This window comes from Prosopis cineraria, unplaced genomic scaffold, assembly GCF_029017545.1.
Source record: "Prosopis cineraria cultivar Desert tree isolate PC_DT_omini unplaced genomic scaffold, ASM2901754v1 PC3, whole genome shotgun sequence".
NCBI classification, from domain to species: Eukaryota; Viridiplantae; Streptophyta; class Magnoliopsida; order Fabales; family Fabaceae; genus Prosopis; species Prosopis cineraria.
In genome coordinates, this window is record NW_026555334.1 from 6489905 (window position 1) to 6513207 (window position 23303).

Consider the following 23303-nt stretch of genomic DNA (forward strand, 5'->3'; position numbering starts at 1 on the left):
TGCCAACAACTATTGCTGAGATCAAAGCTATTATCATTGGGTTTCACTATAGTTGAAATCTTGGAATCAAGAAAATTAATATTATTTCTGATTGTGTTAATGCTTTAAGTTTGATTTTGAGAGATTTTCAACTGGATCACCTGTATTGGGATATTATTCAAGAAGCTATAATGATTATAAATAGAGACTGAATTGCTAACATTGAGTTTAAGACTCAAATGTTTGTTAAAAAAGCTGATACTCTTATTAAATTTACTCAGAATATAACCTCGGAGAAATATTTCTTTAACCATCCTCCCTCCTTACTCATGAAGAGAAGGAAGGGAAGAGAAATGGCCTATATACGCTTTGAGTTTGTAATATCTGGTAATGAATGAATCATCCTTTTAATATAAAAAAAAAAAAAGAAGAAAAAAGACGACGACCCATGAACTCGTCAGCTCTCAGGAAAACCGCGGGACTATAAATCAAGAATTTTTCCGGTACAATCAAGGCCAAGAAGAAAAAGGCAAATCAACTTCTTCCAACCATTTCAGAAGGCTGACAACGCAAAAGGAAAAAAAATCACTTGTACGTTCGAATGATGTGACATACCATTTCAGCCATTTCTGAGATTTTCTTTCATTGCTGTGAGCTCATAGCTTATGATCCAATCCAAGAACAAAACTGAATTGCGGAAGATTTGAAGAAAGAAAAGAGAGAAGTCTTAACGGAATTAGTACGAATGCGCACCTGTTTGGACTGTGCGTGAGAAAGAGAGTGATTCGTGAAGGTTCTAGAAGGTGGAAAAAAGAAAAATATGTCGTTACCAAAAGAGCTGGAGCAGGTGATGAAGGCGAGAGGAGGATCAGTCTTGGGGAAGAAGACAATTTTGAAGGGTGACCATTTTCCTGGTTGCCAGAACAAGCGCTTGTCTCCTCAGATCGAAGGTGCTCCCAATTATCGCCAGGTATTTAATAATTAATAATATCATTCTCCTTTTAACCTTTCTTGGTCTTGTTTCTGCTTACTGCATTTGTGTTCATTGGCCTCAGCTGGACTCATTCTTCTGGTAGGTTTAATACCGGAAAAAGTTTACGGCGTCTTGAATTAAATCCTATTACTATTATTTTACGTGCTCTTGGCTTCTTGGAAACCCAAGCTTTGTTAGATTCATTTGCGACCCTATTAAGAAGTGGGTTTCAACTGATGTTTGTAGAATTTCTGATATAAGGGAAAACTGGTTTCAATCGATATTTTTTAGGCGTCCTAATCATCTGACCAAGAAGCACTTAACAGACATGGTCAGTTCTGATATTAATTAAATTTAGTTAGGTTATTAGAATGTTAGTTGGCTCGATGTTTATTTATGCATGACTGTGTGAACATTCAAATGCAATTATATCAATTCTTTTGTTTCCGTTGATTCTCAGAGCCATCTGAGTCGTGGAATCTACTTATTATTGGCACCCCCGAAACTAAAATCTTTGTTCCTCTTGTTTGTTAAGTTTTGTTGCATTTTCTTAACTTGCTGACATCTTTTTGTTTTAATAATTACTGTTGCTAGGCTGACTCCTTACATGTTCACGGTGTTGCTATCCCAACAACTGATGGAATACAAAATGTTCTCAAGCATATTGGTGCCCAAATTGGAGGGAGGAGAGCACAAGTTCTATGGATTAACCTTCGTGAGGAACCAGTATGTCTGTTTTCTAGTGACCGTTACTACTCACTTTGCTTGTTTTTTTAATTCAATCATACTTAATGCTCTCATGCACTAGTTGTTGACATTTGGCCGGTCAATTTATTAAATAGCTAAATGTATCCCCCTCTTGATTTTTGAGCCTTTCTTTCCCTTATCTTTTTCCAGCAAAGGAGGCTATCAAAACCTTTACGCATTATTCCCTTGGCATTCTTTATGATTTTTAGCTTTAAGTTTTAAGAGTTAAATATGCACGTATTAGATGCTCTAATTGTTGAGATTTGAGAATTTGCTTTGGCTGACATTCTGATGTGTAGTGGTAATTAGAAAAAGAGAGAGAGAGAGGGAGGAGGGGAGATTCTAAGGACAGAGACGAGAAACTGGGAATTAGCTGAACTATTATAAACATAAGCCATCTAATCCTTTTCATGCATTCCCTTTTACAGGCTACCTAACCAACTAATGTAGCTGACACTCAGACACTCTGCACATGCTTAATTAATAATTTACAATCTTCACATTCTTTGAATTTTTATTCTGAACAAATAACCATTTTTTAATAAAAAGAATCCTCTAAAAAATACTCATGGCATCTTTTCTAATATTTCACTTCTTTCTCCTTTTCTTGTAATCAGGTTGTGTACATTAATGGACGCCCCTTTGTTCTACGTGATGTGGAGAGGCCATTCTCCAACCTTGAGTACACGGTATTTTATTGTAAACTTATTAAATTATTAATGATTTAACTTGGTATGTTCTTTTTGCTTAACGGTCATTGTTTATGTGAAATGTCTAGCTTTTATGTTGGCTGTCTGCCTAATGTTAGCTTTACCACTTGGATTATCTTCTTTGGGTTGTATTGAGATAACTAAAGGTACAGCTGTAGTTGGTATGCCTTCTAACTGGTTCTGGCGTTTTATACTTGGTTAGGGTATCAACAGGGAAAGGGTTGAGCAAATGGAAGATCGTTTGAAAGAAGACATCCTGTTGGAAGCTGCAAGGTATGTAATTCTACATTATTTATTTCCTGTCTGCCACATGCAACTCATTGGCATATTTATTGTCTGCAACTCCTCCATGCTTGATAGCCAAACTTAACTGCACCTTGATTTAACAGATATGGAAATAAGATCCTTGTGACTGATGAACTGCCAGATGGTCAGATGATAGACCAATGGGAACCAGTGTCATGTAATTCTGTGAAGACGCCATTAGAGGTACAGATGGAACTTGTTTAATACGGTTGCTTGAGGCTACAATGTCAGTTTTTCTTTATGGACTAATCAAACTTGTCTTCTTTGCTAAAGGTGTATGAGGAATTGCAAATGGGAGGATACCTAGTTGATTATGAACGTGTTCCTATAACTGATGAAAAATCACCAAAAGAAATGGATTTTGATGCTTTGGTACAAAAAACATTTGCATAAAACACTCATTTTCATTCATTGAAACTGTGCGTGTATCTTAGCTACTTTCATTGTGATTTTAGGTTCACAAAATTTCTCAGGCTGACGTAAATACAGAGGTAATTTTTAATTGTCAAATGGGGCGTGGACGAACCACAACTGGAATGGTCATTGCAACTTTGATTTACCTTAATCGAATTGGAGACTCTGGTACTCCTTCTTACATTAATTCCTTCAACTTTTCTGACTTTACTTTTGCTGCCAATTTTCTTGTACTTTTTCATGATTTATCTAAGAATAGTCAATACTAGAAAGTGGATTCTTTCATATTTTACATATGGTCTTAACGTTTTTCATTTAAAGAAAAAAAAATGAAAGTGGTTAGTTTATTTATTAAATGAGAGGTACTTTGCTTTTCTATGGATTTGGGGTTGATATTGTCTACATTGAATAACCCTTGTTTAAGACTATTGGGGACCAGTGCTTGGAAAGAAAATTGAATATACGCTCAACGTGATATAATTTCTATTACTAGACTCATTATATTCTTATTGCAATTTGGTTTACCTCAAACAACAGGGTGTACCAGTTGAAATTCCATGCCATTAATGAAATGTTAATTATCATCTTAATATGTGATAGGTTTTCCACAAAACAGTTCAATTGGTAGAGTTTCTTCATGTGCCACTGATGTTGCTGATCATTTGCCTAACTCAGAGGATACAATCCGCAGGGGAGAATATGCAGTTATAAGAAGTTTGGTTCGGGTGTTAGAGGTATTGGTATTGACTTTATTGCTTGTAAAGACCGAGAAAATGTATTATCTGTCCTAATGTTTCACATGCTTCCAGGGTGGTGTTGAGGGGAAAAGACAAGTAGACAAGGTTATTGACAAGTGTGCTTCAATGCAGGTATCTGTACCTTGTGAATCTAAAACTGTATTTCTATCGGAAATAATTTTTAAGTTCCCTTTTGTTCTTTTTTTCTTAACATATTCTTTTCAATGTATCTTGAGGGTCAGATTTTCATTTTTTACATAAAATTTCCTCAGTTAATTCTTGCCTTGATTATATTTCAGAACTTGCGTGAGGCAATTGCCACCTACCGCAATAACATTCTGCGACAACCAGATGAAATGAAGAGGGAGGCATCACTCTCTTTTTTCACAGAGTACCTAGAGAGATACTACTTTTTAATATGTTTTGCTGTTTACATTCATTCTGAAAGGGCTGTAATCAGTTCTAGTTCTGCTGGTCACAGCAGTTTTGCTGACTGGATGAGAGCTAGGCCAGAACTGTACAGTATTATTCGAAGGTAAAACTATTAATAATAATGAAGTCTGTTTTGATCCTTTTGATATGACTTTCCCTTCATTAAGTCTGTTGTCCCAAGCCTAGTAAGGCAAACTGATTGTACATTAGTGCTTGCTTTGGGCCAGGCATGGGTATAGCTAGCAGTGATTATTTGCAGTGCATTAGTTTAACTGGGCTATCTGCCCCCGGACCTCTGTTCTGGAAGTGAATAGTTCATTGGTGTTGTTATTGCTTTTAGATTCAAACGAATTCTATCAAGAAGTTCCTACAGTCTTGGTCTTTTATGCAATACCGTGGTTCCTATATTGCCATTAGCCTCTGGTTGTAAAGTTCTCTGTTCCAAATTGTGTTGTGTTGGCTCTAATTAATCGGGCACCATGTACTTGCCCTCCTGGAAGATGTCAATTATGATCAGAATTTGGAGTTTCTCTTTGCTGATTGTCTGAAACTTCCAAATATAATATATTCTTACAGTATGGTTTTTTGGCATATCAATTGGATTGCTGATTGTAATTGCATTGATGACCTTCTCATAACTGTTAACATTGGGCTGGTAACACATTTTTTGTTTTGCTTCTATCATAGCAGGTTGCTCAGGAGAAATCCAATGGGTGCGCTAGGATATTCCAGTTTGAAGCCATCTCTTAAGAAGATAGCTGAATCTACTGATGGCCGCCCTTCTGAGATTGGTCTGGTTGCTGCATTAAGAACTGGAGAGGTTCTTGGTAGTCAAACTATTCTAAAAAGTGATCACTGTCCTGGTTGTCAAAACCCAAGTTTACCTGAGAGAGTGGACGGAGCACCTAATTTCAGAGAAGTTCCAGGGTTTCCAGTTTATGGGGTGGCAAATCCAACTATTGATGGCATTCGATCTGTCATTCATAGGATTGGTAGTTCTAAAGGTGGGCGCCCAGTACTTTGGCATAATATGAGAGAAGAACCTGTTATTTACATCAATGGAAAGCCATTTGTTCTCCGTGAGGTTGAAAGACCGTACAAGAATATGCTAGAGTACACGGTGAGAATTACTTTGACATGTTTTTTTCCCCCGAAATAAAGCTGAGTTAGGGGATAGTTTCTAGTGCAGATTTGACTTGGATGCCATAGATGTTGAATTTTCTGCTTTTCCATCTGGCAACACTGGATGCTATTTTGATGTTTAATGTGTGGATTTCGCCTTACATGTTAGTGAGAACTATATATCTTTTTTTTTTTTTTGGGTCAGAAGTTAAGAGCTATATATAAATTCTCCTTGTAGTTGGCTGATAATACCATTAGTGGTCTTATTAGGAATGGCATTTACTTAGGGAGTGTTGTGAGTTAATATTTATTATAGCATTATAGGGAATATGAATCCTCTTCTGGAATGCCACAGACATGGAGATTTCTAGTTTATGAAATGCTGCTTTTTACAGATGACAGTGAATGGTCATATAATGTCTACTTGGCTTCTGTCCCTAATAGTAATACAGGTCTTAACTTTCAGGGATAATCCTTAACCTTTTTAGGTGCATGGTACTGTTTTTTTAAAATCTACATGTAGCATATCCAATATGTTTAATTTGAGATGCCTTTTTAAATTCCATGACAAGTTCTGCAAATTTTATCCCCAATTATCCTGTGCAAATGTTGGTGATTCCAACATCTTTTAACTTTCAGGGAATTGGCCGTGAACGAGTTGAGAAAATGGAAGCTCGGTTAAAAGAAGACATTCTAAGGGAAGCGGACAAGTATGGAAATGCCATACTGGTAATTCATGAAACAGGTAAAGGGGAGATATTTGATGCTTGGGAACATGTCACCCCTGACTCAATTCAAACCCCTCTTGAAGTTTTTAAAAGCTTGGAGGCTGATGGATTTCCCATTAAGTATGCTCGTGTGCCCATTACTGATGGAAAAGCTCCCAAAAGTTCTGACTTTGATACAATTGCTGCTAATATTGCTTCTGCTTCAAAGGACACTGTCTTTGTTTTCAATTGTCAGGTAACTTTTTATTCCTTTATTCCATAAGCTGTACCCTCTATGCTCAATTTGTATTTTAGTAATGCGTTTTTCTTAATCCTCTTCATTTCATTTTCATAATTTGCTGCTAATTTCTCATCAAACTCAGATGGGCAGAGGCAGAACAACCACTGGCACTGTCATAGCTTGTCTTGTAAAGCTTCGAATTGATCATGGGAGGCCTATCAAAATCCTGGTTGATGTGACACATGAAGCGGATGGTGATTTCTCCAGTGGAGATGAAACTGGGGGTAATGCTATTGTGTTAGCCTCTAATACTTTGCAAATAAAAACAGATGGGAAACGTAACGATGCTTTTGGCATAAATGACATCCTCTTGTTATGGAAGATAACAACTTTATTTGATAATGGGATGGAGTGCCGAGAGGCTTTAGATGCTGTTATTGATAGATGTTCTGCACTTCAAAACATACGCCAAGCTGTTCTGCAATATAGAAAAATTTTTAATCAACAGCATGTTGAACCTAGAGTGAGGAGAGTGGCTTTGAACCGTGGTGCTGAGTATTTGGAGCGGTATTTCCGTCTAATTGCATTTGCAGCATATCTTGGAAGTGAAGCATTTGATGGATTTTGTGGACAAGGAGACTTAAAATTTACATTTAAGAATTGGTTGCATCAGAGGCCAGAGGTGCAGGCCATGAAATGGAGCATCAGATTGAGACCAGGACGATTTTTCAGTGTCCCTGTAAATCCTTTCTATCTGTTTATCTATTATCCTCCATCCTCCCAAAAGGTTAAAAAAACACTAAAGGTAGGATTGCTCAATTTGAATGCAGGAAGAATTGAGAGCACCTGAGGAGTCTCAGCATGGAGATATGGTGATGGAGGAAGTTGTCAAGACTCGAAATGGTTCCGTTCTGGGAAAGGGCTCCATACTAAAAATGTATTTCTTTCCGGGTCAGAGAACTTCCAGCCACATGCAAATACATGGTGCACCTCATGTCTACAAGGTATGCTTGCATATATATATGTACTGCAAAAGAACTAACTATCATCAAATTTGTGCTGCCAGACAGTAATGCTACACATCCAGTGGGGGCCTACAGGATCATCCAAGTTTAGGTAGAATTGGCATCTTCGACATGTTTATTTGATGAAAATAGTTGTCAGCATGATTAGCCTTGCAAAATCGATTTAGTTGTTTGTTGTCTTCTAATGGGGCAATTTAATACTCCATCTCCTTTAATTTCCTTTTGATTCTAGAACTTGTGTAAATGTAAATAATAAGTTTAATTATCTTGAATTTATTAAGTCTTTTCAATTCATTCAATTGTCTTAGAATGTTAAATATATGGATGCAAGAAAAAGAGAAGACGAAACATTGAAGAAGAGATTTTTTGAGTTATTTTTTATTTGTTATCCCAAAAAAGTGAAAAGGGCATGTGCTCTTTTTATTTGAGTCTTTCATCATCACAGGCGGTAGCTTTGCCTGGATGCTATATAGGATGGCATGGACCATTTACCATATTATGTGGTGTACCTTTATCTATTAGGAGATGGCAGGCCACGTAGAAACAACTTTTGACCACCTGTTTATAGAGTTTCTGATGTCAGATCGAGGACCATTTGAACCTGAAAGATTAAATTTTCAAGTGAAGGCTTATTCGTAGTGTTATTATAATATCTAAAATAGGAATTGGATTTATTAGGTGCAACAATTAGGAGGTGTTTCATGTTTGGTTAACCAGTGCAACTTGCTGAAAGGCGAAGCAGCCTGGTTGTCTGTGTGGTCAGTCCCCATAACTTTTTTCTTATTGTTACTTTTGTTGTAATTCAGTCTTAACAGTCTCTTGGATTTAATTTGACTTGGTCTATGTGGTTAACATTAATCTTTTGGTATCTATAGGTTGTGAAATGCTTCATTAGTGTAACATATAAGTTGTAGATAATGCCTGTGACCATGTTTTAAGAATTAATAAGATGATAAGATTCCAAGTGAGCAAGGTTATTTGTAAAAATGACCAAAACTTCCAAAATGTATAGTTATTTTAATCAAACTTATCTATCAAGATGATGACCGTAAACAGTGATGTAACATTATATGAGCTAAAAGGACTAGTTTAGACTTCAGAAGAACCGATTATATTGCATGTTGGATGATTTACCTTCAACCCGATGATCTTGTTGAAGACGCTTAATCTGTTATATGTCTATTTGGTCACTATTGGTTGGGAAAAAGCACAAGACATGACTAAATCCCTCATAGCAGTCTCGCTTCATTCATAAAGGCTTAGTAAGACATCACTGTTAGAGAAACTAACTAGGAGAAGAAAGACATGCAATACAGTCAGGCAATCCCATTGTTAATGTAGTTGCTTCTTTGATTGGCTTAATGTAAAGTGTACCTAGGTCTAGTATATTGGTTGCTAGAAATTTCACGTTATTATTACTGGAAAAATAATTTTGTGAAATGCCATTATGCGAAATCTTCTATTTTTCAGGTTGATGAATACCCTGTGTATAGCATGGCAACTCCAACTATCACTGGTGCCAAGGAGATGCTAGCGTATTTAGGAGCTAAGCCAAAAGTAGACACCACAGTTGCTCAGAAAGTTATATTGACTGATCTGAGAGAGGAAGCAGTTGTTTATATCAATGGGTCTCCTTTTGTCCTGAGGGAGTTAAACAAGCCTGTTGATACACTCAAGCATGCGGGCATCACTGGTCCTGTGGTATGTCGTCTTATACAATAACATGTCTCGTGGAACACATAACAAAATTCTTTGTTACACAACTCATGGTAACGGTGATGCAGGTGGAACACATGGAGGCACGACTAAAAGAAGATATACTTGCTGAGGTTCGGAAGTCAGGTGGAAGAATTCTACTGCATCGTGAAGAATACAACCCTTCAAAAAATCAGTCTGGTGTTGTCGGATACTGGGAAAACATTTTCGCAGATGATGTGAGGACACCTGCAGAAGTTTATTCTGCCCTGACAGATGAGGGATACGACATTGTTTATCGGAGGATACCACTAGCAAGAGAGAGAGATGCGTTGGCCTCTGATATCGATGCAATCCAGTACTGCAAAGATGAGTAAGTGCCTGGGCAGTTTATTACGTTTCATCTCTTGGGAGTTATCCAGCCTTTTTTGTGTCAAGTAGCCTGCGGATGTTAAAATATATGTACCTAGTACCTTGTGTTACATTTTATGTGTGCAAGCTTTCTAAAAGGTACTTTTGTGCGGGTCTAACCAATAATACTGTGTTTGAGTTATTTTTTCTTTATAGGAAATGCTATATTCTAATTTTTTTTCTTTTCACCAGCTCTGCAGCAAGTTACCTTTTCTTATCACACACAGGTTTTGGTGGAGTTGCATTTGCAATGGCCATTATGTGTATTAAAATTGGTGCAGAGGCAAACTATGCATCTAAAAGTCCGCATCCATTGCTTGGGCTGGCTATATCCCCAGTGTCTGAAGACAATATGATCTCTCGAGCCTCTAACGAAGAAGCACTCAGGATGGGTGACTACAGGGACATACTGAACCTTACAAGAGTCCTCATACATGGCCCTCAAAGCAAAGCGGACGTGGACATTGTTATTGAAAGGTGAACAACTTAGGCTTGTGTACCTGCTTTTACTATATGCCATAACCTTCTTTGACAGCAAAGCAGATAAAGTAAATGCCTTTTTTTTTTTTTTTTTGGATGGGGTTGGGGGTGGGGCTTGGACTGATATAATAATTCCTACGCTGCAATTGTTCTAACTTGAGTCATTCTGAAATTAATGGTTTTCTGCATGTATTCTGATGTGGCAACATAGCTGAAGCTATTACTATCTCTATTTTTGTTAAAAAGAATGATATAGACTTTTCTTCTGTTTTTAAAATATACACATTTCTTTGACACAAAATATATCTTCCTCTAGTCTGAATTAAATTTGTTTATCAAACTACACCCTGTTAGATCCAAAAAAAAAAAAAAACTAAATACATATTTTTTTAACTAAATTTATTGAAGGGTATTTTGGCAGCAAAATTTAAAGTGGACAAGAGTGTAAAGTAGTCTTTTTTGAAAAAACAAAGAGAGGTCTGTGTATGTTCTGAAAATAGAAGAAAGATTTCATGTCAACAAAATCTGTTGAGCTTTTTGTAATTCACCGAGGGAAGAATAAATTTAAGGCTCTGAGCCTGTTTCTTTTGCTAAATAGATGTGCAGGAGCAGGACATCTACGAGATGATATTCTTTATTACAGTAATAAATTTGAGAAGTTGACTGATGTTGATGATGAGGAACGTGCGTATCTTATGGACATGGGCATCAAGGCTTTGAGGTAAAATTTCTACCTCTCTTTTCCTGTTAGCATTTTAGCATCAAGGCCGTTTGTTTTATTTTGTAACCAATTTTCTGTTTCCTCTCATTTTGTAGGCGCTACTTTTTCCTCATTACATTTAGATCCTATCTCTACTGCACCTCTCCTGACGAAATGGAATTTGCCGCGTGGATGGACGCAAGACCTGAGCTTGGTCATCTGTGTAACAATCTTAGAATTGATAAATAAATAACTCTGCTCATAAATATATTGATGTACAGTTGACACCTGTTACCTTTTTTACCTCTGAATCCATGTGGACAGCGAGGTGAAAACATGAGATGAGATAGAGATAGATCTTACCACTTCGCCTTTGGATTCTCTTCATTCCCGAAGTAAGTGTAGATAGTGTGCATTTCAAGGGAATTTTAAGAAAAACACACAAGAAAAAAGGTAGTGTATTTTTTATTTTCAAATATAATCATTATACTTAACCAATTTTCTTAAGCTATGTGAGTTGATTATTTTTAAAAAAACATAAATATTGGTCCCTATGATTTAAATATGTTTTGGTATAGGTTTATATATATATATATATATATTTTTTTTTTTTCATTTCCCTAAATCCATGTAGTTTATCTCATTTGTAATATAATCTTCCTATTTTTGAATATACCTAAAAGGATGATAAGGTTGTCCTGAGAATGTTACATATATTGACATGTACCTAATGCTGTTAATTTGTGTTGAGTGGAATTATAATTTAGTAAATTAACAGCATTGTTTAGCATGTTCTATTTCATGTTTTAGATTTTAATTTGTTGAAACATAATTACACCTCAGCACAAAAATTAACGACGTTAATTATATGTCAGTATATTTATCATGGTGAGTGTTATCTCATCTGTCAAAGGTAAAATATTCTTAATTACTAACATCATTAGTACAACATATATTTAAAAGCCACAGTCACCAGCTCGTCGTCTAACTTCGGTTTTCAGTCAAAAGCTCTTTTCAAACTTTTATAAGCCAAGCAAGCTCCATGAGGTTTTTTATTTTTATTTTTTATTTTACATCTAAACTGAGGTTTGGACCACTAAAACTTTAGTTTGAGTGTCATTCTGATAAGCCTTTCATCACCTTTCCTCACGATTTTACACTCTCTCTTGTATTTATTATGAGGTACCTTTTCCAAATCAAACTATAAAACATCAATAACTAATTTACAGTTGTCAAAAAATATTAATTAAAATTTTAATTTCTTAAAAAATTTATATCTTTTTAATTATACTCTCGTTAAATACCTTATATAAGAGTTTTGATAACAATAACTAAAATTCTAATGTATTATTTTTTAAAAAAGAGTAATAAATAAGGTGGGGGTATAGTTAAAAAAATAATTATAAAAGTTACAAAATGCCTTATATTTTAGACTAAGCAAGATTTTTAAAAAATATTCCCTTCGTTTCAAATTATAAAATACTTTTAGGAAAGATTCAGTGTCCCAAAATATAAAAAATTTTGATAAAAATAAGGTTTCATTAATGATGCTTTTTAAATATTATCATTTTCATATATTCTCTCTCTTCAATATTCTTTTATCAATGGAGTATCAAATGAAAGGCATTTTTAAAAGTTTATATTTTTATCTTGAAAAAATAAGGTTGTAAAGTGTATTTAATAAATTTTATTGGTATGTAAAATTTTATTTAAATGTGTCCTATAATTTGGGACGGAGGGAGCATCTTATATTGTGGTTCGAATGAAGTGCTTTTTAAATGATAATTACGGCCTTTGATATAAGGCTCTTTGGTAAGATATTAATTATATTTTTTTAATATTGTCCTTATTTAGATTTATTAGTTATAAGAGAGAATCAATGCAAATTTATTTTTTTAAATTTAAATATGGCTAAAACTGGAAGTTTGTTATTTTTTTAGACAAAATTGATGACTTAATCATTTTTTTTAACTCTGGTGAGGTGGTTAGAAATGTTTTATAATAGAGACTAAAAAGAGTATAACTCATCACGTCTTATTTTTTAAGGTAGAGAGAGAAATTTTTTTTTCTATTTATAAGTCACATCATTAAACTGTTATTCCCTCCATTTAGTATTATAAGACATTTTAAACTAAGTCTTACATACTTATTTTATGTTTATCCTTATTTAATAGAATGTCTTAATTATAAAACTTTATTAATTACATCCTTAATTAAGGATTTTTTAAAAAAAATTAATTGCACCTTGAAAATTTTAATGAGCTTTTAACTTTGTTCTTATTTGATATAAATATTTTAATTAGGACTATGCAAAAGTTTGATTGTCCTGTCCAATCCAGTCCAACCCAAACAAACCTAATTCAATTTGGTCTGGTAAAAAAAAAATCACTCCAAATGACTAAATAGAACAAAGAGACTGCTTCTCAAATTGGATTAGATAGGAGACCAAACTTCCAGATCACTTGATTCGATCTAATCCTTTAAAATTATTTTAATGCTTTGAATAATTTAAAATTTGAATGCAGTAGCTTTTCCTTCGTTCATATTTCACCATTCTATGTAATATAATTTTAATTTAGTATGTTGCTAAATTGTTGCTATAATGTAGATTAAAAATGTTGAATGTTGTGGCTGTTGGAGATTATTATGTATTTCTATGATTATAAGTATTTCTATTATTTTAATTGAGTTTATCAAGATGAAATAAATTGTTGTCTCTCATAGAGGAAAAAAAAGTTAAGTGAGTATTGGATTATCAAAACTAGTCCCCTAATCATATAGATCAAATCTAATGCTAATTATCTTCTGGTTGTAATTGCATCAGACCAAACTATGGGTTGCTTAGCCCAATTTTTTTATAAAAGAGATCACATTTCATGTTAGACTAAAGTTTAGTCTTGTCCAGTTCTTTTTTATGCAACCCTAACTTTAATAGCATGCTTTTTTCTTGCTTAATTTAATGACGTAAAAGAGAAAACTTGTGGCAAAAATTTGATGATATAACTTATAAATAAGATTAAGAAATCACTCTCTCCTTATAAACAAGAAAAAAGATATTAAAATATAGTTAAACATTAGGATAAATACACATTTTTACCTCTAATGTATTTGCTCAAGAACACTAAATACCCTAAGCTATTAAGTAGAGCAATGTTACTCATATTCTCATAAATTTGTCAAAACTACCTCACCTTTAAAAGCTTCTTAAGACTCACAAGCCAGTGCATGTGTCTTTTAATTTTGGATTAAAGTATATTTTTATCTTTAAATTTTTTTTGAGAAGCAATTTTATCCTTGTACTCATAAGTGGGGTAATTTTATCCCCAAACTATTTTTTAAGTTGTAAAAAAAATTCTTTTATAAGATGCTTAACGCTTCTTAAAAAAATAATTTAAAAATAAAATTACTTTATTTATCAATATAGAGATAAATTGCTCCATGAGAAAAACTTAAGGGGTAAAAATATAACTTTAACCTTTAATCCCCCCCCCCCCTCTTATAACGTGCTTTCCCTCAATGCATGACTCTTTTTTCTCTCCTCCATGCAGAAAACCATTAACTTTATTGAGCAACTCCATCGCCATCTATTATTTATTTATTATTGTTTGATTCCCTAGAGAGAGATTTAGTTAATATTTAATTTTACAAGATAAATTTATTTTATTAATTATAAGAATAATTTAATTGGAATTTTTAAATTTTAAATATAATTATTATATACTCAACTAACTTTTTTAAAATATTTAAGTTGGTTATTTTTTTCTTGTAATGTTAAAAAACAGAGGGATTATTATGATTATTAATGACAAAGAAGGGCAAAATTTTAAAAAGTTACATAATTTTTTAAAACAATTTTTTAGATATACTTATTCCGGTCCAACATATAAAGCCTTTTCTTCTAACTAATATTGATCCAAACTATAAATAACTTAGTAGTTGTAGAAATTTTTTGGTTTTACTCATCGCGTTTATTAACCTAGCTTTTTTTTAATGAATTTATGACATTCTTCTCACTTATTATTGGTCATTGATATTAAGAGCAAAAAACAAAAAACAATGCTTTTTCTAACCTTATTTATAAGTCACTTATAATATTTTTACCTGAATTAAAAAAAATCTTAAATCCCATTAACTCTATCTAAAAATTTAACAAGTTATTAATTTTATCCCTATTAAATATGCATATTTTGAAAACAAAGTACTCTAGCATTCAATAACATTTTCAACATGTAATAGAGGCAAAAAGATAAAGATGAATACAGTAATAATTGAGGTGTCCTATAAATAGTACTTAAGCAAATACTTTCTCTCTCTGCTTTAAAAATAGAATTAAAATAGTGCATATTTTTATGAGAATAGATATTTTATTGGTACACGAACTATTGTTAAAAACTATTTATATTTTGAATAGGATAGAGTAATTATTACTTCGTCCGTTCAAAAATATGAACATCTTTGTTGAGATTGAATGTTAAAAAATATAAAATATTTTTTATTTTTCAATATATAATTAATATTTTTTTTGTGCAAAATTACCCTCAATGAATAAGCCACTCAATTCTTCATCTTTAATTGAAACATTCTATTAAATATAGGCAAATATAAAAAGATGATATTAGTTAAATATAATTAACTAATTTATTAGAAGTTTAATTCAATTAAAAATGCTTTATATTTTTTAAGTGAAGCATTTTTTTTATAAGTGTGAAGTTAATTAAATGAGAAAATTTCACTAAAGGCCCCTTAACCATACTTATTAAAAAAGGAAACTCCAAAATCTTGATATATCACTGCAAGGCACGAAGGAACGCTCTCATTGAAAGAAAATTGAAAAGCTAAAATTCAATGAACAAAGGAGATAGAAGAGACAGATGAAAGCATAGGAACGCTCTCTCCTTCTCATCCCACCTCTCTCTCTTACTTCTTTCAATCACTGGCAACTTATTTGGCTTTGTTTAACACCTGTATTCTCCAAAATGCTTATACTTGCTCTTTTTCTCTTCATAATGAGATTGTGAACCTTATGAAAGTTATTCTAAGTGATTCCTTAATCCGTGAGTGACTTCTCTATAGTTCTTACTCAAGCCATCTTCTCTAAAGAGTCATACATATGATTAGATTTAATCAGATATTTGGGAGGTTTACTGAGAGATTAGGTTGAGGGTTTTTAGTCAAGAAAGTGTTTAGGAGATAATCATAAAGGGAATTTGGTTTTGGTGAAGAGATAGTAATTATCAGATTGAGAGAATCTGAGTTTCCTACTAGCAGGATTTTAAGATATAGGTAAGAATAAGACAAAGGCACCTCTTATAACACATAGAGTCACACCAAAATGTTACCAATTTATTGCTATGAAAAAGTAGATATTGGAAGTAAATTGTAAATGAATGGATGAGATTAAAAGATCAAGACAAAGAAAACATACCTGCCATACCAACATGTCTCTAATATACTGATATATGTAGTTTATACTGATATGTACTACTTGTATTGGTAGGAGTATGGGTTTCTATATCATCAATCTTAGCCATACCAGTATGTTGTGTTGATATTGGCATGAGTTATTCATATTGGAAAGTACTAGTTCTCTTGGTATAAGTGTGGGTTTCTATAATAGTTTCTATTATAATGATATGTTGTGTTGATACTAGTATGAGTTATTCATACTAGTATATATTAGTTGTACCAGTATTTGTTTGGGTTTTATCAAACTTAAAAAAAATTCCAGGTGACTTAATCATCACCTTATTTTATATTGTTCATCACCTTACAACATTCTGTTAATTTCCAACCTCACTTGTTTGTTACAAATATGGGTTTCTATAATGACATTTGTTATATTAGTATGTTGTGGTAATACCATTACGAGTTATTCATATGGTATGTACTAATTCTACTAGTATGAGTTTGAGTTTTACCTAACTTGAAAAATTCCAAGTGACTTGTTTGTCACCCCTATTGTGTATGATTCATCATCCTATGGGATCTTACTAATTTTCCTACCTCACTTTTTTATTATAAGTGTGGATTTCTATAATAGCCTATCTCATACTAGTTTGTTGTGTTGATATCAGTATGAGTTATTTATATTGGTATGTAATAATTCTATTGGAATGAGTTTGGATTTCACTTAACTTAAATAATTTCAAGTGACTTGTTCGTCACCTTACTGTGTGTGATTTATCACCCTCTAGCATCTTGTTAATTTCCTACCTCACTTGTTTGTTACAATAGTAACTTGAAAAATTTTTAAGTGTTAGTTGGTTTCATGTTTGAATAACTTGTTTGTCACACTACTATATGTGGTTCATTATCCTACAAAATATTGTTAATTTTCCTACCTTACTTGCTCATTGCAACACTCTGAGTTAATATAGGACTATATGTTTATAGTTCATTTTTCATGCTAAATACGGTTGCAAATGAATATAAACAAATAATTAATTCATTTCCATCCAATGACTTGTTCATATATAGACAAAAATTTCAAGAAATTTCATGACAACAATAACATGCTAGAAGTTATAACATTGACATTGTTAATAATTAGAATAAGTAACTTAGCTCCACCTCTTCTTAGTATTGTCACTTGCAAGGAGTTACAGCATGGAATTGTATTTAGAGCTCTTCTCGTGGTTCCTATCTAATGAAGTTGTAAAATCCCATGTGAGCTTCTGTTTTCAAGGTTAATTCTATCATTAACTTACTGCTTTGTTTACTGACTAACTACTTCTGGATAAAAAAAATCTACCCCCTTTAACCAAGGGAAATTTTTACAGAAAAAAGTTACACAAAAACAAGTCAAACAATACAATTAAACAATTGTAGTGAGGGGATCAATAACTAAACATTAGGAAATGAACAAATCTTCATACATGCCACTAACAAATACGCACGGCCACCAATGTTTCTTATGCCGTTAGAATGACCTAACTTTAACAACTGTTTGTACTTCTCTATCTCTTTACTCAGCTCATTTAACATAAGAGTTACCTATAACATCATAAAATCCTAATTCTGAGTTGCTATTTAAGGGTGAATCAGTAGATTAGTGAGTGATTAGGATTTTAGATGGTCATATGATGTTTTGACTCTTTGAAATGTTGAATGAACAAATTTGAGCGGAAGGATCGCATTTTGAAATGGAATGTGTGAGGTAATGATTTTCCTCACTGTCCCATGTACTGCAGCACAAGTTGTGGCACAAAAAATGGATTAATACCTACATGGCACAAAAATACTCATAAAGTCATCAGCTAGGAGTTTCCAGTAGCCTAAAGTGAGAAAAATGGCTAAAACACCCATAACATTACTGAAGTTAGTGTAAAAGTAAACAATCCATCAAATTCCTTAAATGTTGAGCGTTTAGTTGACACCTGGTTAGAAGTTGAGCATTTTTCACCGATGTAAACAAAAAATATTTTCAAGTGAATTTCTATAAAAGTTGATCGATCATTGTATGAGTACTTATAACATTACTTTAGTGGTGTAATAGTGATCAATCCATCAAAATTTATGCCATATGATTTCTTTCCATCACCATGTAACCACCCTCTTCCTCCCTCCCTCTATACTCATTTTTCTTATCTGCAAAACCTAAGATTCAACACAGTAAGATAGGTTATACATAATTAAAGATTGAGACTAAGCACTCATCCTACACCACCTACGTTAAGAACATTGTCACAACCTTAATCAATTTTATTTATGATAAGTTTGAAATTCTTAAATGATTTTCACTACTGCCGCAAAAAAGCAAGCAATTTAACTTGATGTTTAATCGACACGACATTTTCCTTCATGATATTCATACAATAACCGATCAACCTCTATAGAATTTCATTTGGAAATATTTTTTATCTACATCAATGAAAAAATGATTAACTTTTGTTTAGGTGTCAATTAAACAATCAATATTTAAGGAATTTGATAAATTGGTCACTTTTTCCCTAATTTGATAATGTTATAGATATTTTTGTATTTTTTTTTCTCATTTTAAGCTATTGGATACTCTTGACCAATAACCTTATAGGTATTTTCAATCTTTTTTTGTCAACAAAAACTGACACGTGGCAAGCATAATCAGCATTTTATACCAGAAACTAATAATATTAGGATAAAGTTAATAATTTAGTTACTTTTGTACCAAATCTAGTAACATTATGGATATTTTCGTTCCTTTTCTTACTTTAGGCTACTAGATGCTCTTAGTCGACCACTTGGTAGGTATTTTTACACCTAAGCCCTTTGATTTATTAAATTATTAAATGTATAATATATAATAATATTAAAATTTTGAAACTACAACCAAATATAAGGAATGTCACTAAAAATTTAGGATTAATATTTGTCTAATTAAGCTAAAAATTAAATACATTGCTTGTTTAATAAAATTTCATGATCAAAATATAACTACATTGCAAAGGAGGCAAATTTAAAAATTAAATTTTCTCTCTAAAATTCTTGCATATTTAGAGAGAGAAATTGTAGATAAAAATAAGCAAATCCTATGTACTCCCTCCTTTTCAAATTATAGAAAACTTTTAAAAGAGTCTTTTTATCCTAAAATATAAGACATTTTGAGTAGATTAAGATTTCATCAAATGCACAAATTCTAATATTACTCTTTTTCTTTTTATAATTAATTTTATCCCTTCTCTTTTTAATGTATTAAATGATAGGTATTTTAAATGTTTATATTTTTATTTTAAAAAATAAAATTATTAAATATATTAAATAAAATTTATTAATATATAAAATTTTATTTAATTTTTTTTATAATTTAAAATAAAGAGAGTATCACTTTTCTGTCATTTTTCTCATCCCTCCACTTCCCCTTACTTTTTTCTCCCGCCAACCACATTGACAAGGGATAATGGAAGAAGAAGGGGACCGAATCCATCGATTATCTGTACTAAAGAAAGGTATTAAATTCGATGTCTCCATATTAATTGGCCTCAAAGTTAAGTGTGTCGCATCAATCAATCAATTATTGTGCATGTAAAGCCTGCCTCGCTTCAACTAAAGCAAGCGTTGCTGGTAAAAAAAAAAAATTTAAAAAATCAAATGAAGCGTTGGCTAAGTCTTTGAGTGGGTTGGGAAAATTGGAGAAAGCGACCTCCTATTAAACAAATTAATCAAAGGTACTTAACTCGCAAAAGCTGAGGGGAAAGGGAAAAAATCACTCAAGAATCATGAAAATAATTTAATGTCAAACAAAAATTATTTTAAAATATTACTATAAGATTAAAAGATTAGTTTGAAAATAATTTTTAATGAAAAAGACTATAATATCCCCTACTTCTTTTTAAACTTGTCATCTAACAAATATTTTTTATTAAACTTAAATGAGTACTTGTTAATTGATGAGAGGCTTCTTCTTAAAACATAATTTATACTTATTCCTTCTAACAATTAAGTTCTTTCAAATTCTTGAATTTTTCAACTAGTGAATGACTTTTTGTTAAATATGAATGAGTATTTGTTAATTAATGAATAAGATACTTATTAAAACATGATCTACACTTATCATTTCTCACAATCAAGTTCTTTTATATCGTTAGATTTATTAATTAGTAAATGATTTCTAGTTAAATACGAATGGGTATTTATTAAAATATGATCTATAATAATTCTCCCTTCTCACAATCAAGTTCTTTCATATTTTTAAACTTGTCAATTAGTGAATAGCTTCTTATTAATTGTAAATGAGTATTTGTCAATTTATGAATGCCTACTTGTCAATTAAAAAAAGAAAATCCAAGGTATTATATTTTTCTATCTAAAATTATTTTCAAATCAATTCCATGTTTTTACAAAGATATTTTAAAATTGTTTAATCATTGATTGATATTAATTGCCCTTAATGGTCCTTGAATTATATTTTCCTTAGAAAAAAATATAGAATCGTAGAAGATAAAATACAGACGTTAAAAAAATTGCAAATTTTGAATTCGTCCTTCTCAATTAATTTTTTATTTGGTCAGTTTTTCATTTTTTAATTAATATGTAGAATCATAAAGGACTCAGCTTGAAAATATGCAAGAAAAGAATTTATATAAAATATTAAAAGTGCAAATCACATTGTAAAATCTAGGTAACACTAAATATTTTGTGATGCTCACTCCCAATAATTAAAAAGTTTCCTATAACAAAACAAATCAAAAAGTTATATATGTTAGAGAGAGAGAGAGAGAGAGAGATTAGAAGGAGAAATATATTATATAAGGGCTCACAATTTAATAAGGGCAAGTAGTTTTGAAAATTTTGTGATAATTTTTGAAAACTTAAAAAATTTCATTTCTTATAAATTATAGATTATATTTTAATAAATTTACATTCATCATAATATATAATGTTAATTTATTTATTCAAACATAATATATCAATTATTTTTAATAAAACCCTATCTTGAATCCATCTAATTAAGATTTAATGGTAAATTAAAAATATACTACATGTGCATAAGATAATTACAAAGCAAATACAAGATGGAGAGGGAGATTAATGGGATTGCGTTTAGCAAAAAAAAAAAAATAATCTCTCACGACGTGATTAACTAAAATTTAAATTTTTTCTAAAAATATTTATTTATATTTAATACCTAATTATATTTCAAGCAGAATTTTCTCTCATAAGCTACACTTGTGATGGGAAGGAGAGCCACTCACCTTACTTTGGTTCAAACCTCTAATTAATTAAGAGCCCGACCGATATATAGTGAATATGAAATCTTCTATTCTTCACAAAATAATTGAAAATTCAAAATAGTATGAATGCTTTAATTGGGATGATACGGGCTCAATAAATGTATATCTGTCTCCGAATCATTATTCCTATGCTGGATGGGATTTTTGATATTTGTAAATCCTTTAATGTTTTTTCTCTCTCTAGAAATCCTTTAATGTGTTGAAAAAACTGTAAGTTATTAAAGTAAACAAAGGTAAAATAGATAAAATATTAATAAATGTTATTTTGAAATTCTAAAAAATATATAAAATGAAACAAAATTTCTCCTAAAAGGCTTGTATTTTGAAAGGGATAAAGTATATTTTTTTAACCCAAAATGTCCCTTTTATAAATTATTAGAGATAATGAAAAAAACAACGCCATCAATTGACAATTAGTGAATTACCAATATAATAACTTTCATTGAATATGAATAATTTTGTGAAAAGAATAAATTTAAGACATATTTAATGAGATTAATCAATTTAATTAACTGAACTATTATTATGCATTTATGAGGAGTAATATATTTTATTTGTCACGTGCATTTTCAAAGATAGACATATTAATTACCTTCAAGACTTAATAAAATAACATAAAAATAAAAAAAATATATTAAAAATGTCTTATAATTGATGCTATAAAAATAGTTTAAAAAAAATTCAGACAATAAATAAAGAACTACTCATCCGAAAAATACGTGATTTGCTAACTAAACCCGGCAAAGACATCTTGAATGAGTCCCAACAAAACGGAATAACTAGTCGAGCATACTTCTTGCATTGAAATAATGGGGTAGAATTTCACAATATTTTAAACTAATTTCATATTTTATGTAGGATATTTTCTAGTGTTGTTCTAAAATGTAGGATACTTCACAGTTTCAAGAAACAAGGTTATATTTTGCCCTTGTGTTCCTCCTCCTATCCTCATTTTTTGATTAAAAAGTTAAATGGTTAAGATTTAATCAATTTTATTTTGATAATAGTCTGTAATTTTAAACTGCTCAAATCAAATTTTGATTGTTTAGATTTATTTATTTATTTTTTATAATAAGAATTTTATAAAATATTGAATCTCAATCATTGAAACTTGAAGTTTTAATCAAGAGCAGGGATGAGATCAAAAGAAGAAAGTTGGAGGTAGGACGAGGAGAAGATAGAAATCCAAATGATATGATTATGCTTGAAAATTTGTGAGTATTAACTGCAAACAATGATATAAAACTAGAAAAATAAGTCAATTTTTTTATGGAAGTTTGAGAAAAAACATTGAATTTCTTTAATTTGTCTTATAAATCTTATTAGTTTCCTACATTATGAACTAGAATGGGGTGAGAAATTTTTTACTAAGAAATACTTAAGTAGACCGGGTGTATTAGCTACATCATTTGTTGTCTGTCTAATAAAATTATAATATTTAGATAGCATTAAATATAAATTCATGCTGATATTAATAATAGTAGAGAGAGAAAATGTAAGAAATCAAATGTGCATTATGTTATAACAATAAAATTAATTTAAAAAATATCACACAAAATTTTATTTAAATTACTTAAAGTATTTTAATTAGACAGATCATTCACCCAACCATCTCAATCATTTTTGGATTCAACCCACATGTTCATCACCCCCCTTTCTATATATTTCTTTTAGTTATATTTATAAGTAATTTTCAGTATATTTTATCAAAATTAAAGATAATTTTAAAATTCATTGACTTTATTTTAAAATTTAATAATTTTCAACTCATCCTCCTAATAAAGGCAACAAATTATTTTTTTTTACATTTAATAAGAACAGAAAAATAAAGATTAATATAAAAAATAGAGAAGTGTGACTAGCAAGTAGAATCAAAATTAATCTAACTGCCACGTGAAACAGGAAACATGAACAG

At 31.3% G+C, this 23303-nt stretch overlaps 1 protein-coding gene across 2 annotated transcripts; it reads left to right on the plus strand.

Moving 5' to 3' along the window:
• Window positions 1–423: 423 nt before the first annotated feature.
• Window positions 424–11054, plus strand: LOC129306004 (uncharacterized). Of its 2 annotated transcripts, none has more exons than XM_054946287.1 (19): window positions 424–949; window positions 1547–1678; window positions 2317–2388; window positions 2612–2682; window positions 2799–2898; window positions 2989–3087; window positions 3171–3297; window positions 3730–3863; window positions 3939–3998; window positions 4166–4401; window positions 4986–5418; window positions 6060–6383; window positions 6511–7107; window positions 7199–7372; window positions 8864–9094; window positions 9178–9461; window positions 9692–9976; window positions 10578–10700; window positions 10796–11054. In XM_054946287.1, the coding sequence occupies exons 1-19, from the start codon at window positions 800–802 to the stop codon at window positions 10926–10928; spliced, it is 3765 nt and encodes a 1254-aa protein (XP_054802262.1). In that variant the 5' UTR covers window positions 424–799; the 3' UTR covers window positions 10929–11054. The 2 variants fall into 2 exon arrangements, with proteins under 2 accessions (XP_054802262.1, XP_054802263.1); XM_054946288.1 differs by having other exon boundaries at window positions 4989–5418.
• The last annotated feature ends 12249 nt before the right edge of the window (window positions 11055–23303 follow it).